General features: G+C 47.6%; 1 protein-coding gene across 1 annotated transcript; it reads right to left on the bottom strand.

The window, feature by feature from the left end:
* Nucleotides 1-535: 535 nt before the first annotated feature.
* Nucleotides 536-3,933, bottom strand: LOC120846953. Its single transcript, XM_040218865.1, has 2 exons — nucleotides 2,643-3,933; nucleotides 536-828 (listed from the first exon to the last, which is right to left on the bottom strand). Exons 1-2 carry the CDS (start codon nucleotides 3,931-3,933, stop codon nucleotides 536-538), a joined length of 1,584 nt encoding a protein of 527 aa, XP_040074799.1.
* Nucleotides 3,934-15,823: the final 11,890 nt, after the last annotated feature.

Consider the following 15,823-nt stretch of genomic DNA (forward strand, 5'->3'; position numbering starts at 1 on the left):
ACCAGATGATCGAGATTTGTATTGCGATCGCTGTAAAAAAAACATGATGAACTATTTTTTCAATACTGTTAATCCCAGAGCTCGGGGCCTAGCTTTGACAAAATCCCAAGATGGAGCATCGCGGCTAACGGCATAACGGGACGCAAAGCTGCCCGAGTTTTTGTCGCAAAAGCACATTTTTTACTTAAAACAAATGAAACATGACTTATCTCGTCGGTGCTGTTATTAAAGATCAATGAGCAATTATTTTTGCACACTGTAATTCATTAAATTTTAGTTATAAAACTATAAGGTCATGTGTCTAGTGGTCAAAAATATGCAACTTGACAGCGGCCAATTGGGGGTCACCGCCCCCCTTTCAGCTGCCAGTTTTTCGCTCTAAGGCCCTCTACCTTGTTGTTCTGTACATATGCCTGTCTGCATACATGCTTGATCAGGAACATATATATGACCAAGTCACTTGACATCCAGCTACAAATCTCCAAGCGCATTTATAGTAAGCTTGAGGCAGCTCATCTGCACTGTTATCATTGTGTCAGTATTCACTGCAAGTGTATATTGACAGCTTACCGATATAGTAGTTCTCCCGGCAGTTGGTCGAGCTGAACAGGTACTCTGTGAACTGCCTGGTGACACCCAACAGCACACAGTGCATGTAGTCAACGGAGAAACCCCAAACCAGGTTGAAGTGGGGAAGGTCGGTGAGGGGGGAAGGTCCCTTGACTCCGTTGACCGACGCACCGGACAGCAAGGCGAGCTGCATGTCTCTGCGCACCCCTTCTGGGGTCCTCTCTTCATCAGGTGTTGTGCCCCGATAGCGCAGGCTTCCTAGAAATGCAAAACAATATTAGCAGGTCTCAGCTTTGAAACTACCAACAAATAGAAGTAACCAGTGCACCCAATTGGAGCTATAAGGTTTTAAGGTGAATTCCGCTCGCAGATCTCGAGCGCTCCAAAAGCGCTCCATTTGGAGCGCGCATATTCCGCTCGCAGATCTGGCTCGAGTTGGTCATCTTCCGCTCATAGATCTCTGGCAGCGCCCTCAAACCCCGCCGAACTTGCTCTGCGGGATTTCATAGATATTTCCGGAAGTTGACAGAGCGGCCCACTGATTTCCTTCAAAATCGGCAGTGCGCATGCGTGGCGAGATTGGAGAGGTCGGCGGGCCGGTTGGACCACGGTCGAGTCGTCGAGTTGGACCTGTTCGGGTGCGTCGGTTGTTTACGCGGGATTGTGACGGCTCGAACGTCTCTACCTCGCGTAGATCAGGGATACAAAGCCGTGACCGTGGAGCGTGGTAAATCGTAAGCGCTGACATCTGTGATCATGAGAGGAAGAACGAGAAAAGGAACGACGGAAAAGCCGGAGGCAGACGCAAGGTTAGGCCTGTTCATTCTGCAGCCAATGATTGTTTACCTTTTTACATTGCACTCCGCTGGCGTTTTCCCAAACAATAAAGCAAGAAGAAATTAGGCAACGACCGTGCAAGTGATGGTTTGTTACCTCTGTGTTTATTAAAATCGTACCAGAAATCTGAACTCCACCGCTGGCAATCGCTGTCCGTGCCCTGCCGCTTCGAGGCGGCCGAAAGGTATGTGACAGTGCCGAACGCGGACGTCTTTGTTATTTGTGACATGGGCGCCGTGGTACATATATTTCGCCCAGCTTATGCCGGGTGTTATTTCTGCAGCTAAGCAGTGGCAGTCGTCACTGATCGTCGGAAAGATCAGTCGGCTGAGGCATTGGTGGGCTTGTCAAGTTCGAGCAGAGGCCATTTTGAATGGCGGAGGGGGAAGCGGTGGGGAGAGGTGTGGGGGAGGTCACTCAAAAAATGCAAGTTTATATTCCCCTCGTCAATTCAGAGCGGGCCCCACGGAGCAGAATTTCGCCCCCCTCGCGGATTTTGGAAAGCGCTCCGGATCTACGAGTGAAATTCACCATTAGGTAATCTAGAGCATACACAATTACCGCAGCTTCAACATGATTTAAGATTGCATTACTTGCTTTGAGAAACTTGTCTCAATTTCCTGCAGATGTCGGCAACAAACCTTAAACGAACTGATGAGCGCATTGGTTTAAGCTGAGAATCTATAAAAAAGCACAGATCCTGTTTTGTTATCGTTCCTCTTTTTCTTTTTCTTTTTTTTACGTCCTGAAATTACAAAACGCTAAGCCGAAACGAACCACTTCTTGTATTCAAGGGGATTCTTTCACACGCAGTACATGGGATCATGATCGGATTGGCGCAATGCATCGGGAATCCGACGGGGGCACGCACTGCGAATTTCTGGAATGGTCTATTGCAGGGGTGGCCAGGATGACCCAGCCTAAGAGCCGCAAACAAAACCACTAAACTCCAAAGAACCACAAGGGGGGGGGGGGGGGGGGGAACTCGTGTTCAGAGCAATAAACAAAACTCGAACTACTTTCAATCTACCTGAGTCAAAAGCAGTGGAACTGTACGTAAGGTAGCGGTAGCACAGGACTACCAAACCTCAACCTGTATTTCAATATAAAACGCGTTCATTTCTCTTTTGAGAGGGCGGTTAGGGGAGGGAGCCCTAACCCCCCTCCCAAACTAAAGAGTGAAAAAAGGCTTGCTGACAGACACAAAGTGACTACAGTAAGTCCAAAGTCCTTACCCTCCAGGTGCTCTCCACTTGCCAAGCACCAGGTGCACCCGAAGTACCCATTGTACTGCACGTGGTGTCGGACCTCGGCCCGCGCAGGTGCGTCGACGCAGCAGCAGAGGGCGTGGACCTTAGACGACAAGACGGTGGAGTTGTGTTCCCAAGTCAGCAAGCCCAGCGGCGTCACTTCCTCGACAAACTTGGTCATGAAGAGGCTCGTGTCCGGGTGGCTTGAGCCAAACCAAAGTCCTCCCAAGACACAGTGGTTGAACCGCTCACTCGGTGGAAGTTCATTAACAATAAACTGAACTGGCCACACCGACGCTCTCGAGGACTTATACAAAGGGCTGCCATCCGTGTTGAAAGTAATGGTGAGGTCAGTCCATTCATGTAGACCACTCTGCTGAAAATGTCTGTAGCCTGCTGCACTTGTAATGTCTTGAATGACATCTGAAGGTGTCTGAGCTTCTTCTCTGAGCTTCACCAAATTCTCATGAAGCACCTGCTTCGTCTGACTGATGATATGTCTCATTTGGTCGTGCAAATTCATTGTAATGAAAAAGCAGCCATCGCTTTTGGCCTGGGCAAGCTCGAATGTCATGGCACATTTGGAGCACACTTTCCTGGCTTCACTCTCGCTGGCATCATCAATGGAGGATCCACACCCTCTACAGTAATAGTGGTATCTGACCACGTTTTCAGTCTTAGCTGCCCAGAGCTTCCTAAAAAGGTATTTGCTGCGTGGTAGAACATCACTTCCAGCACCAAACAGTGTGTTTACTAGGTGCAGTAATTTGTCTAGCGCAGCCCAGGGCATGTTTTCTGAAGTCAAGAAGGCCATGATGAGGGCCACAGCCTCTGCTTTTGTTGTTGTTGAGTGTGGTAAGGTGCTATTCCCATACTCAGCAAAGCTGTCCGCGAGACACTGAGCTTCATCGTACACGGGCGCATCCGACACACTGTCAGAAGCGTGACTGTCGTGATCAAGTCTCATATTGATGCCGTCGCCCTGATCAACGGGATTGCCATACTCATCTTCAACAACCATGCCGTCCTCTCCGTCAAATGTTTCTTCAAGGAAACCGTCCGCTTCGGCTTGGCCACTCTGAACTCCATCATTTGTGGGCTGGTCGTTCCTTGACGTAGATGGCGAAGGTTCGTTCACACTCGTGCCGTGGCCACTCTGGCTGGTATCGGCGCACTCGGCAATCCGTGCAGAATTACGGTTGTGCGTCGTGCGCGGCAGTTGAAACGGCTCACCACATTCCAAATATTTTTTCCTCCGTTTGTTCGGGGTGGCCATGGTATTTATTCGGCCGACACAAGGGAACTGAAAGCTTACAAAAGGCGTTGGGCCATATGCACACTTTTCCCACGTGTGGAACGGTGGAACCCAGTGGGTGAAATACTCTCCTTACTACAGACAACATAGAGCTTATGTATACCAAAGCTTGACACCGATTGTTCGAAGCGCTCTGGCTTTTGCACACTGCGGCTATATTCTCAACTACTAGTGTGGAGACTCGCCGCAGCGCGCAAGAAGGTTGGCATTCGCAGAGCTCTGCGCATTCGAGCGAGAGATGAGTAGGCCAACTTTCCGTTGGTGCCGTTGGTAGTTCGCCAACTGATTCGATCATGCAAGGAGGCGAAACTGGATTTAATTGGATTAGGGAATAATTTGTCTTATTATTTTTTGTTTAATGCACTATACTTGAATAATAAAAACTAAATAGGTATTTAAAATTGGACTTAAATCTTAGTGAATAAAAAAATGTTTAAGGAAATTTTTTTTTTTATTGTTTTTATTTTCGATATGTATGCTTTATTAGGTGAGCAGTACAGATCGGAGACGCCGTTCAATGAAATGTCGGGTCGTAGCTGTAGTGTGTGTGTAAATATTGCTTTTAATATAAATTAAAATAAATAAATAAATAGTGAGCTGCAAGGGCGTTTGCGGGAAAACCGAACAGGGAGCTCAAACCCCGCCGAAACGCGCTAGCTGTTCGGATTCGCAAGTTTCGAGAGCATGGCGTTACATATAGATCAAAGGATAAAGAAAAACGATAGTTCCTAATGGGACCGACGTCCGCTTAAGCAAGTAGTAATTGTAATAGTAATCTTTATTGGTTCAGGAGAGCCGTGGCACCGTGGGAAGGCGACAGCCCGTGCCATGGAGGAACGCGCAGAGCCTGGGCCCGTGGTGCCGCGTCTAGTGATGATGATTAAGGGTGGGGAGGACGACGATGATGCTGAAATGGAGCCCGCGGGCGAGGGTGCGGGCCCATGTTGCTGGTGATGAAGGCCCGGTCGGCCCAGTGCACTTCAGTGGGCTGCTCGCCGGGTCGGTCCTCCGTTCAGCTGGCAGATATACGTCTTGACATTGAAATTGAACTGCGGGTCTCCGGTTAATTTCAATAAGAACGCTTCTGCGAAGGAAATACATTCTCGCTTATTCTTTCATGGTGATAAGTATTTTCACCGAAAGAAACATTACCCCAAATTAGGCTTAGGTGTCCGTCGACTCGCAGAAAAATTCGGTTTTTCTTTATTATATCTTTATTCAGGCAAAACATCGCGTCCTGCTCGAACCACCAGTACTACGTTCCGGCAGATTGAGCTCCCTGCGACGTCTAGTTTATTTTCTCGGTGCGAAAAACACTGTTCGGTTTTCTCGCAAAAGCCATTAAATCGGGTACGGCCACGGTAGGGACAACTGGTACGCCTCCATTGTGACTGCTAGCTTTCGATGCTTGCATTTGCCCGCTTATGTAACATAGGGACGGGAATGCAGACTGACCGAAATCCGGTCTCAGGTTTGATCAGAACTCTAGATGCAGTGACCGGCGATTGGAGCTGGAGCAATGGCTTTCTGCAAAATTGCCGTGTGAGAAGCGCCAGGTGCGTTGGAAGCTTGTTTTTGACTGCCAGATTCCCTCCATGTTAGTGTATGTTTTCTGGTTTAGCATATGTTGGGGCCTACCATGCGGAAGTCTGTTCCGTTTAATTTCTAGCGCGCATGGCATAAACGAAGAAAAAAGCTGGCACTTTCAACAGGCCTTGATATCAGCATCAGCATCACCATGCATTGTGACTTTTCGTATCATAAGAGTGAAGCGAATGATGCATACAAGCACTTGGGAAAACCTAATTGTGCTTTCGGGCAAAGGCGCCTCCGGTTAACAGAGGTTATTGGCAGGTTAATCAGATACGGGCCTCACAAGCTTGTTGTGCGGGCTGTATGCCTTTCTGTACGTGCCTGCGTTTCGAGCGCTAAAACTACGTGTCTGATTTCGGCGTCTTCCTGAGTAGCGTGTATCGTACTGGTGGGAGCAAAATGACAAATTATTTTAATCTAACACACTAAATACACAAATGGACACAGACACCCCTCAAGGTTGCACGGGTGGACACGTTTTGCCAATATGTGCTTCTTTTCGTGTTTTTGACCTCTTAGGCCTTATTCCCTTGGGCCGGGCGCGCTCTATCCGATCTGTAAGATACAAGCAAACGTTCAGAACACGTGCAGCGCAATCTCGCGCTGCCTGGGTCGTTCCTTCTATCAATCTCCGCCTTCGCGTGTCTCGATCTCGATGAACACAGTACCGGCGTGGGTTCGGCTTATTAAAGGGGCGGTGCAACAATATTCAATTGGAATATTTTTCACTTCACACGAGCTTACTGGCACTAGTGGGACTCTAGGATACTCGCACGCAACGCCACTGGCCAAAAAACTCTTTTGTTGCGCTGTAATTTCGAGGACACAACCGAGTGTTTTCATTCAATCTCTCCTTCGCAAAACATGATGACGTAGCTGGGCGGTAGCAGTACCGCCCAGTGACGATATTTGAATGCGGCTCATAGATTCGACCCGAGCATGGCGTGGACACTCGATTTGGGCTCGTGATAACCGATAGCTCGAGAAGCATTCGGGTAGTGTCCCGTGTCCAATCGCTGCAATGACGACAACAACCGAACCATAACAATGTCTGGAACTTAGCGCGTGTCCTGTGCCTTGCCAACACCCGCGCATGGCTATGATCAATATTGGCGGCATATAATCGGCTCCAGATCACGTGGCCGCTTGTTCTGGCTGCGAGTTGAGGGGGTGAACTCTGCTCGTTTTTCTTTATTTTTTTTCTGCGATTTCGATTGCCTGTGGTGAAAAACCAACGGGTGTTTCACACGTCATTAACGTCAGGGATCCGTTCTAAGCGGTATTTGCGCAAAATACAAAAATCGTTGCATCGCCCCTTTAAGCGGTCTTGTGTAGTACCGCGTGGACGTACTGCGCAGAGCATTTGACGAAATGCCATTTTAAAGCAAACGGCTGTCTAAGCACGCATACAACCAAGTTGACTGACTGAGCTAGAAAAGAAAAGGCGCGGAAGCTTTCGAAAGAGTAAATTCATGTTATGGCATTATCATTTCTGCACCGCTCTTTTTGTTCACCAGGAGATAATTTACCTCTAAAGATTTAGGTAGGAGGATAGAATATTGGTGGAAAAGGTCTAAGGAGAAAGCAATGAGTTAGAACACTAAAGGTGGGTCTCTAGTAGGGACGGTACTGAAAACAAAATCTATGAAATTAAAAAAAGGCAAAATATTCTAAGCAAAACCGCTAGGTGACGCAAGCTACCACCACTACAGAGATCAATGGTCTATTCATTCAAGCCAAGCGGCCAAGCCCTTGGGCCAACGCCTCCTCCCCCGCGCAGCGCTGCCCCGCGCCATCCTATGCGTCTTCGTTGTCGCTCGTGGTGCGTGTTGTTGTTACGTTGTTGCCGTCGTGCCCGAATCGTATTGACTCCGCTACTCCGCCACGCTGCTTTGCTGCACACCGGTCGTCGGGATGTATGCGTACGTTGCGTTTGTTGATGGTGGCAAGGCTGTCGTCAGCATAAAGCTGATAAAAAAGTTTTCGCCTAAAAACACAAGCGATTTTAACCCGGATGTTCTTAAGAACGTGTATTGGAAATCCAGCGCCGACGACGAAGGGTATTACAAGGCCAGTGTGCAGCTGCTTTCTGGTAAGTTTTTTTTTTTTTTTTTTTTTTTTTCATTGCACTATTCGTGCCGACTCAAGATTTGTAATCTCAGTGCATGAAACTTACCACTGGCTTACCACGGCTCATATACAAAATGGCGGCGCCCATCGGATACACATGCATTTGCAGTACACGCATGTGAAAGCACGGCCCAAGCTAGTGCACGAGCGGGATGGCACGTGATGTTGGGTCTTCGGCTGTCGCGCCCCAGGCTTCGCAGGCTTTCTTTCATGTCTGCGTCGGCGCGCGGATAATCTCTATACATGTTTGCAAGTACGGCATCCGGGCGCCGGGGGCCTTGCTATCTGGGGTGTATACACTGAAGGCACGACCAACAGTTGATTGGCTCGAATTTCGTGCCGTACAGCCATAGGGTTTGTGCAGCAAGGTTACAAACCTGAACATAGAGGGGTGACACAAGGCTTCTCACATGCTTGCTTTGGTTGTCGCACCCTGCTTGTTTACTGAATCGGTTCTTGAACTTTCTCTTGCTATTGCTACAAAACTCCTAGCTAATTTTGTGGTCAGTCACGGAACCCCATTGATTACTTTATTAAAGATACGCACCGGGGCACTTTCTTGCTTGCTTTCTAACTTATTTATGTAATTAAAACTAAAAGGCACGTAAAAGTTAAGAAACACGGGCACTGTATACAAAAGCAAATAGGTAAAGACACGATTGCAATATTCGAAACATAGACATCTGCAAATATGTCTTAATGTTTTAGCAAGTTAACAGTGCATTCAACTTATTTATTTTTTTATATACTTGTTTCTGTGTTCAATACCCTCTGCCATGTGGCAGGTATCCTGGAGACAAATAAATAGGCACTATTTGTGTTCTTCCTAAGTGATGCGACGGAATTGAGCACTGGCGCCATATCCTTAATGTGAGGGTTGTTTTTAATAGTAATGTAGGGGTTGATTAAAAATATGCAAAATTGTGTATGTCTGTATGAGTGTTGGTCAATCCCGTTCTCTTTTATTAGGGAGATTTAGTAACCCATTTTTCCTCTCCGGTGATGATTTCCAATAACGGAATGATGCACTTGCAAAAGTGCCGGAGGGTAGCGTGTATTGTAATAAGGGTTATTGGAATGGTCTGCTAAAACTATATAGGGTCTAGTCACCCGCCGCTCGCAAGTGGTGCACTCTGCGCATGCCATCATCTGTCTCCGTGCCAGTCCCGATACTGCTCCTGCGTCGGTCGCAGTACGCAGTGGTTGGTAATTTTTTGGGCGGACGCAGAAAACAAATATCAATGTCAAGGACTCCCTGTTGTTGGAAATGGCAAAGCTCCTGAGGGTGCACACCCACGAATCCGACAAAAGGTTGTCTTTTTCCACAGGTAAACGATTGATTTTTGATTGTGAACATGAAAGACCTCGACATCCACCTTGACAGGCACAGGGTAGGCTCACGGAACTTTGTTTCAGCTAAGTGCGGGCGCATTTTGCCGTTGCCCAACTTCGTCTTGATTTGCTTGTCGCATCAGCGAGCTAGGCCTACTCGCGACCGAAAAAGTTTAGTGACACTTACCACGAAATGCCAACATGCATTTTTTTATCTCTCTAGTGGCGGCAAGTTGGCATTGACAGAAATTTCTTTTGTGGGCAAACACTGCCATACAGTCCTTCACATTCCAGAAAACTGATCGCCATTTGTGGGTCCAAGAGCTTCCGCGGAGCAGACGACATGCAGCAACCGTTGCATGCCGTCTGCACCGGTTCTCTTTTGAGCGATTCGTTGCGTCATACGGGTGCCACAGCAAGCCTCTTTGATTGCTGTAACCTGACTAGGAGCCTGATCAGCATCTGCTGAACTCATGCACGCTTGACACGCCCAACCCTGCTATCTGTTATTGGTTGACTCACCGGAGGCCAAGGCGTGTAATGTTTGTTGTCATTTCTGCGGAAGCCGGGGGACTCGCAAACAGCGTCTAAAGCCTTTCCAGATTGATGAAAGATGAAGACTGTGTGCCTCCGGTTGTAAATTTCTGTCAATTTTGTTTTGCCGTGGCTACAGAGGTAGGAACACTCACAATTGCGTCCCTTGAGAAGTGTCACTGAACTTAGGCCGCTAGTAGGTTTCGTTCGCTGGCGGACAATGTTGGGTAACGGCAAAATGCACCCACACTTGCCTGAAATGAAGTGCCAATTTTGGGTGCAGAGGCCTTTCTAGTTAGCAATCGAAAGCCATTTGCGTTCTCTTCCTGTGGAGAGCGACCTCGTCTTGTTGCATTCACGGGTATGCATTCCCAGGAAGTCCATGACCTTGCTATTCTCTCTGTGCTGCTTGCACTGCACCCTGATGTGGCAGATGCATGATACCACATTTGCCGTAAACCGCACGAAACACTAGCAACAGCTGCATAGTGCGGCCGGTATAAGAGCGGCGACGTGACTGGCACAGACACAAAGATGGCGACATACGCAGGGTGCATTACTCACGAGCCGCAGGTGAATAGTCCCTATTGACATCATACGAACAGGCACAGGCAAGACTGACTGAGTGCATTGCTGACATACGCAGTAGCAAATTCCTGAGCAAGAGGCCATTGTGAGAATTTGAGCTTCAAGGATGCCTAACAATTTGAATTCTGCAAAGCGATCCCCGGATCAGCATGGACCTCTTCAAGTGTCACTGCATACACCATGCATTCCTATGCGTATGACAGTAGAAGATTCTTGCTATACTGACAACTGAAAAAGAACAAACCATGGTCGTCTTCCGCGTGAAGGTGACACTGAGGGGGGGGTTCATGCGTTACGCTCGGTGGACTCTGATGACTGATTGGGGGGGGGGGGGGGGGTGCATTCGACACTGATCGGGTGCAATGCTGCTCTTTAGACTAGGCCGACGCCTTTGGGGGCCCGTTTTGCAACCCCGATACGATTGGGCGGAGATTCAGTATTAGTGCAAGAGGAAGTGCTAACAGCCAGTTTGTTCTTGCTTGTGTTGCTTCGATCACAATGTTACTATTTTGCTCGCTTGAAGCTGCTGAAAATTGGAGTGAAACAAATTGTGTTGATGGTCGAGGTTTCACAGGTGTTGCCTGCAATATAATTTTTCAGAACATAAGTGAACTGTTGTAATTTTGTCTTACAGAAACACTGAAGGACCTCCTTGAGGAGCTGAGGAGGAAGCACATCCCAGTGCCCCTGATTTTAAATGAGAACTTCGAGGTATGTATGCAGCTTGGTTGCACACCTTTCTAGCATGAGTAAGGTAAATTTTAAGCCCTCGCACAGTAATTGTATGTATTCTTGGGTGTTTGAAATCAATAGTTCTTTCGCGAAATCCCCCAAGCGCCCCGGCCTGCGTGCGTCGCGAGGAATTATGGGAGAGACTGTCCCTCGCCTGGCCGCTCTGCCTTGAGATCGCATTGCCTTGTCGCTTGCCTCCTCTGAATCCTCTGTTTTTCGATTCCATTACCTATTTTTATCCATTCCAGTGTATTTTTATTACTTCTAATTGTTTCTATCCTCTTCTTCACGCATTATTTCTTGTATATATATAATATTTGTCTTTATTTTGCGTTGTTCGACGGGAGTGCCGACGGACAACACGCCGCTTCATGCGTCGTTCCTGGGGTGAGTACTACCGTTGCTACCGATTCTTATCGCGCTGTTAGCTGTTAATTTCGGTTCATTTGACCCGCGTGCAGTCAAGAGGAGCCGTTCATGAACACCCTCGCACATGTCATAGGGGTAGGCAGAGCTCTGAATCAACAATCGCGACGCAAGAACCGAGTGCGCTGTGATTAGGACGCCCGCGCTTGCTCCGTTGACTCGCACTGTAGCGTATGCCCTTGAGTGCCGCTTACTTGAACAAGATACAGCACGCCGCTTTGTCGCCGCGAACCATTTTCTGAATGTTTGCGAAACTGAGGCATATGCAATGCTGCGGCGCCTGACAACTGCGTGCTGCGGCGCAATCCCTTCGCAAGCGCCGACGGCTCAATGCCGCGGCTTGAATGCGCCTATGGCACACCTTCGTAATCTATCTGCTAAGCGGTTGTCCGTTGCCAACGCCCTTTTTCAAGTGCAGAGATGTGTTGTCGCAAATCATTTGTTCGAATGCCTGCAAAGCCGTAACACTGTTCGTCATACCCAACGCTTCGGTGCCTGACAACTGCACGCAGCAACGCGAGCCTTTAGCAAGCACCGACGGTTCAACGTCGCGACTTCTATGCACCTTTGGCATGCATTCACGATCAGTCTGCTTGGCGGTTGATCAGTCTGCTTGGAGGCTCAATGTCGCGGAAGCGGCGACATTGAGCCGTCGGCATTTGTGAAGGAATTGCGCCGCAGCGTTGCATATGCCTCAGCTTCGCAAACATTGGGACAAATGGTTTACGGCAACAAAGCGGCGTGCTGTATCTTGGTTAAGTAAGCGGCACGCAAGGGCATACGCTACAGTGCGAGTCAACGGAGCAAGCGCGGGCGGCCTAATCACAGCGCACTCGGTTCTTGCGTCGCGATTGTTGATTCAGAGCTCTGCCTACCCCTATGACATGTGCGAGGGTGTTCATGAACGGCTCCTCTTGAATGCACGCGGGTCAAATGAACCGAAATTAACAGCTAACAGCGCGATAAGAATCGGTAGCAACGGTAGTACTCACCCCAGGAACGACGCATGAAGCGGCGTGTTGTCCGTCGGCGCTCCCGTCGAACAACGCAAAATAAAGACAAATATTATATATATACAAGAAATAACGCGTGAAGAAGAGGATAGAAACAATCAGAAGCAATGAAAATACACTGGAATGGATAAAAATAGGTAATGGAATTGAAAAACAGAGGATTCAGAGGAGGCAAGCAACAAGGCAACGTGATCTCAAGGCAGAGCGGCCAGGCGAGGGACAGTCCCTACCACAATTCTTCGTGCGCGGGCCGGGGCGCTTGGGGGATTTCGCAAAAGGGCAATTGCGCCATATCACGGGACGGGGCAAAGCCTGCACTCGTCAGGCACTGCCATTGTTTCTGGTTGATGGCAGTGCGGCTTCCCTCATGTCGCCCATGTTTTTATTTATATTAGGGGTCTTGATAATCGTTTGTTATGCACCACAAATAAAATAAGGAGTCTGATTATTCATTGTGAACAGTTATAATAGATATAAAAAACGCGGGACATTGCAGTTGGTTTCTTTTTGGCTTCACCCCTTCAACTGGAAGCCAAATGGCCATGTAACACCATCTCAATTCAGTTTGGTCGTACCACAGTTAGTGGCCGCTAACTGCCGTTTGCCCAAACAAGGTTAAAACAGCCTGTGTCACTCAGGTATGGCACACATTCAAACACAGACACCACTACCTGCTGCCTAGAAGGTTACACTGGGTACCAGATATGGCTCCGATGCCTCTATTTGGCCAGCTAATCATCTTTGTCATTTTTTTTATTTTTCAGGTGGACAATGCACCTGTTTTGAAAGAAAGAATGACAAAGCGAAAGCTTCCAAAAGGCTCTAGTGACAATACGGAGCCTGCGAGCAGTGGAGTGACGGCTGAAGAGTATGCCAGAGTTGTACGAAAACTGCAAGCGAAAAAACAAAGGATCTGCCACCTGGAGCTCGAGCTCGACATAGAAAGAGGCATTTAACGGCGTCTCCAAGAACAACTACTGGATCTCTTAGGTAAGCTTTTAAACACATTTGGAAGAGAAGCTTCTGGGCACTGCTAATTTTGGTGATGCTGCTGCTGCTTAGGATGAGGCGTGCTTTTGCCATGTAGTGGCGTGCGATTGTCTCCCTGTTGACACAATGGTAGTGCTGGGTCAGACAAAATATTTTGCATTATGGGGAGGTTACCATATGTTCAGGTGTTTTAGGGGTCCAATGCTTGAGAGGTTTGTGCAGAGTTGGCAACCACGTGAAATGGCAAGATGGCAACAATGCAAAAACCCAATCACGGCCTTTTACTCTCTGGGGAAGAAAATGGAATGGCGTGAAGCCAGCGGAATGGCAAGCCAGTGAAGCGGCCAGGTTTGGCCAAGTAGGCTTTGCGCACGCATGTGAAAAAATGTGTGTGGGCTGGCCAACATTTACATTTGTATCATTTTGAAACAGGTAGCAGATGTAATGGGAAATTTTAAAATCAATTATTCAGTTGAATTGATCCTTTACTTCAAAGTAAGCTAGCAACAAAAATGTACCACTTTCTCAGCGCTGACTATCAACTCTGTGTTGCAAGTTGTCTTCTTTCTCTGTGTTGTTTACACATCTACCAAACTTTGTTCTTCTTTGTTGCTGTTGCACAAAAAATGTGCTCGTAAAGAGAGGAGCAAAACAAGGCGACCAGCTGCATAGAATGAATTACTTCGACTAACACATTTTTCACCTATTTTCACAATTGTTTCAATTTCTCGTGTGAACTGGTAAAAGTGCTTGCCTATTACAATACATTTCTTTTAAGTCTGCTGAGCGTCTGCAGCCCTGCCAATGTATGCCTAGATACTCCTTTCACCACCTCCTCACGCGACAAACTATTGAAGCGGACACAATTGGGGTTGAAGCTAGATGAACAATGTGTTAGCAACCTTTCTATAACATACTGTATTTACTCGAAAAATGAACACACTGCCCCCCCCCCCCCAAAAAAAAAAAAAGATATCTGGGTTTATCACGCGGGGTAAAATTTTTGCTTTTACAAACTTTGTGAGAATGTCTTCTTAGATGCCAATATAACACGGAAGGGTACTGTGGCACGTCTCCACTGATGGATGCACACCCACGACTGGTTGTGGGCGTGCAACAGTAATCATGCTCTATAAATTGCAATCCATTTTAGGGCGTTTTCGGCGTGCCTTTTGCCGAAAGAAAAGTACCCTACGAAGCTCACGCCGCACTGAGAGCGACGCGATTGTTCTTACCTAACCACTTGCATGATTTCACTGTCCGAAAGCGGACCGCAGACGAACACGAGTTAGTTGACATCAATGCATCCGGTGGGTGAAACATGTCCGAAGCTGGGCGATTCCTCGACCCCAGTTTTATTGGGTGTGCTCGCTACTCAGTTTCACTGTTCATCACTTCCGTTACTATGCACTTGCAGCCATGAGAGCGTATATTGCTATGCTTGGCTTAGTTTGGCCTGGCCACTTGGCGGTGAAAGAAAATTGGCTTGGTGGGCTTGGTGGCTAGCTGAGTTGGGCGCAGTTTGAGACTCACAGAGTGGAAAATTGGAGGTGTGTTTATTATGCGAGGGGGGGGGGGGGGAGTGTAATCTAAGAAAGAGTTGTACTTGGCAAAAAATAAAAAAAGAAAGTTTGGTCGATGTGTACACAACATAGAGGAAGAAGACGAAATTCAACACAATGCTGATAGCACCGAGTGATTGGTACATTTTTGTTGTGTGCCTGCATGTGTGTGTCTTGAGTGGAACATACTTGTGTGTGTTGTAAATTAAAATAGTTTTCTAAGATTGCAGAAATTGTTTTCTAGTGAGAAACAAACCACTGGCTGGGTTTTAGGATTTAATAATATTTGGTTTACTAAACAAAGTTGTATTACTGTTATGAGGTGGCAAAATTGGGCTAGTCTACTACCAGCCCAGTTGGTAGCACACAAAATGGCCAGTCTCAGCTGAGACTGGGTGAGAGTCAGAGTATTGCCAAGGCTAGTTCATCAGTGAAGTGGAACTCTACTTTGAAACTCAAGCACTCATCCTCTCCACTTTTCATTGGCTTTTTTTCACCTAGTTTCAGCTGGGACACCAGTTGTAGTAACAGGGTGTTTAGCAACCGGGAATTGTCAGGGAAAATCAGGGATATTGTCAAAAAGTGAGCCCAGTCAGGGAAAATGAGCCGGAGATGCCATCGAGTGCCCTCAGGAAAGACTTGAGAATTTAGGGGCTGAAAAATTGCCAATAAATTTTGCTTAGAGTGGAGTGCGGGCTCTGCTCACTCAATGTAGCGTGTGCTACCCGATGCAAAGGGAACAGCCGATAAATCTAGTCCAAGCCTTGGATTGGATTGGATTGAGGCACCACACTAGGCTAGATCCAGTTAGAGCTACTAGAATTAGCAACAAATGGAAAAGCCGTAGACTCTAATCTGGTATCCTACATCCAAGCCTTAAGCTGAAAATATCCGAAGGTGTGCTTCTGGCGGCTATACTGCCATTTGGTTATTGACGTGTGTGGCTGGGCG

This window comes from Ixodes scapularis, unplaced genomic scaffold (assembly GCF_016920785.2).
Source record: "Ixodes scapularis isolate PalLabHiFi unplaced genomic scaffold, ASM1692078v2 PGA_scaffold0__279_contigs__length_252992795, whole genome shotgun sequence".
NCBI lineage: Eukaryota > Metazoa > Arthropoda > Arachnida > Ixodida > Ixodidae > Ixodes > Ixodes scapularis.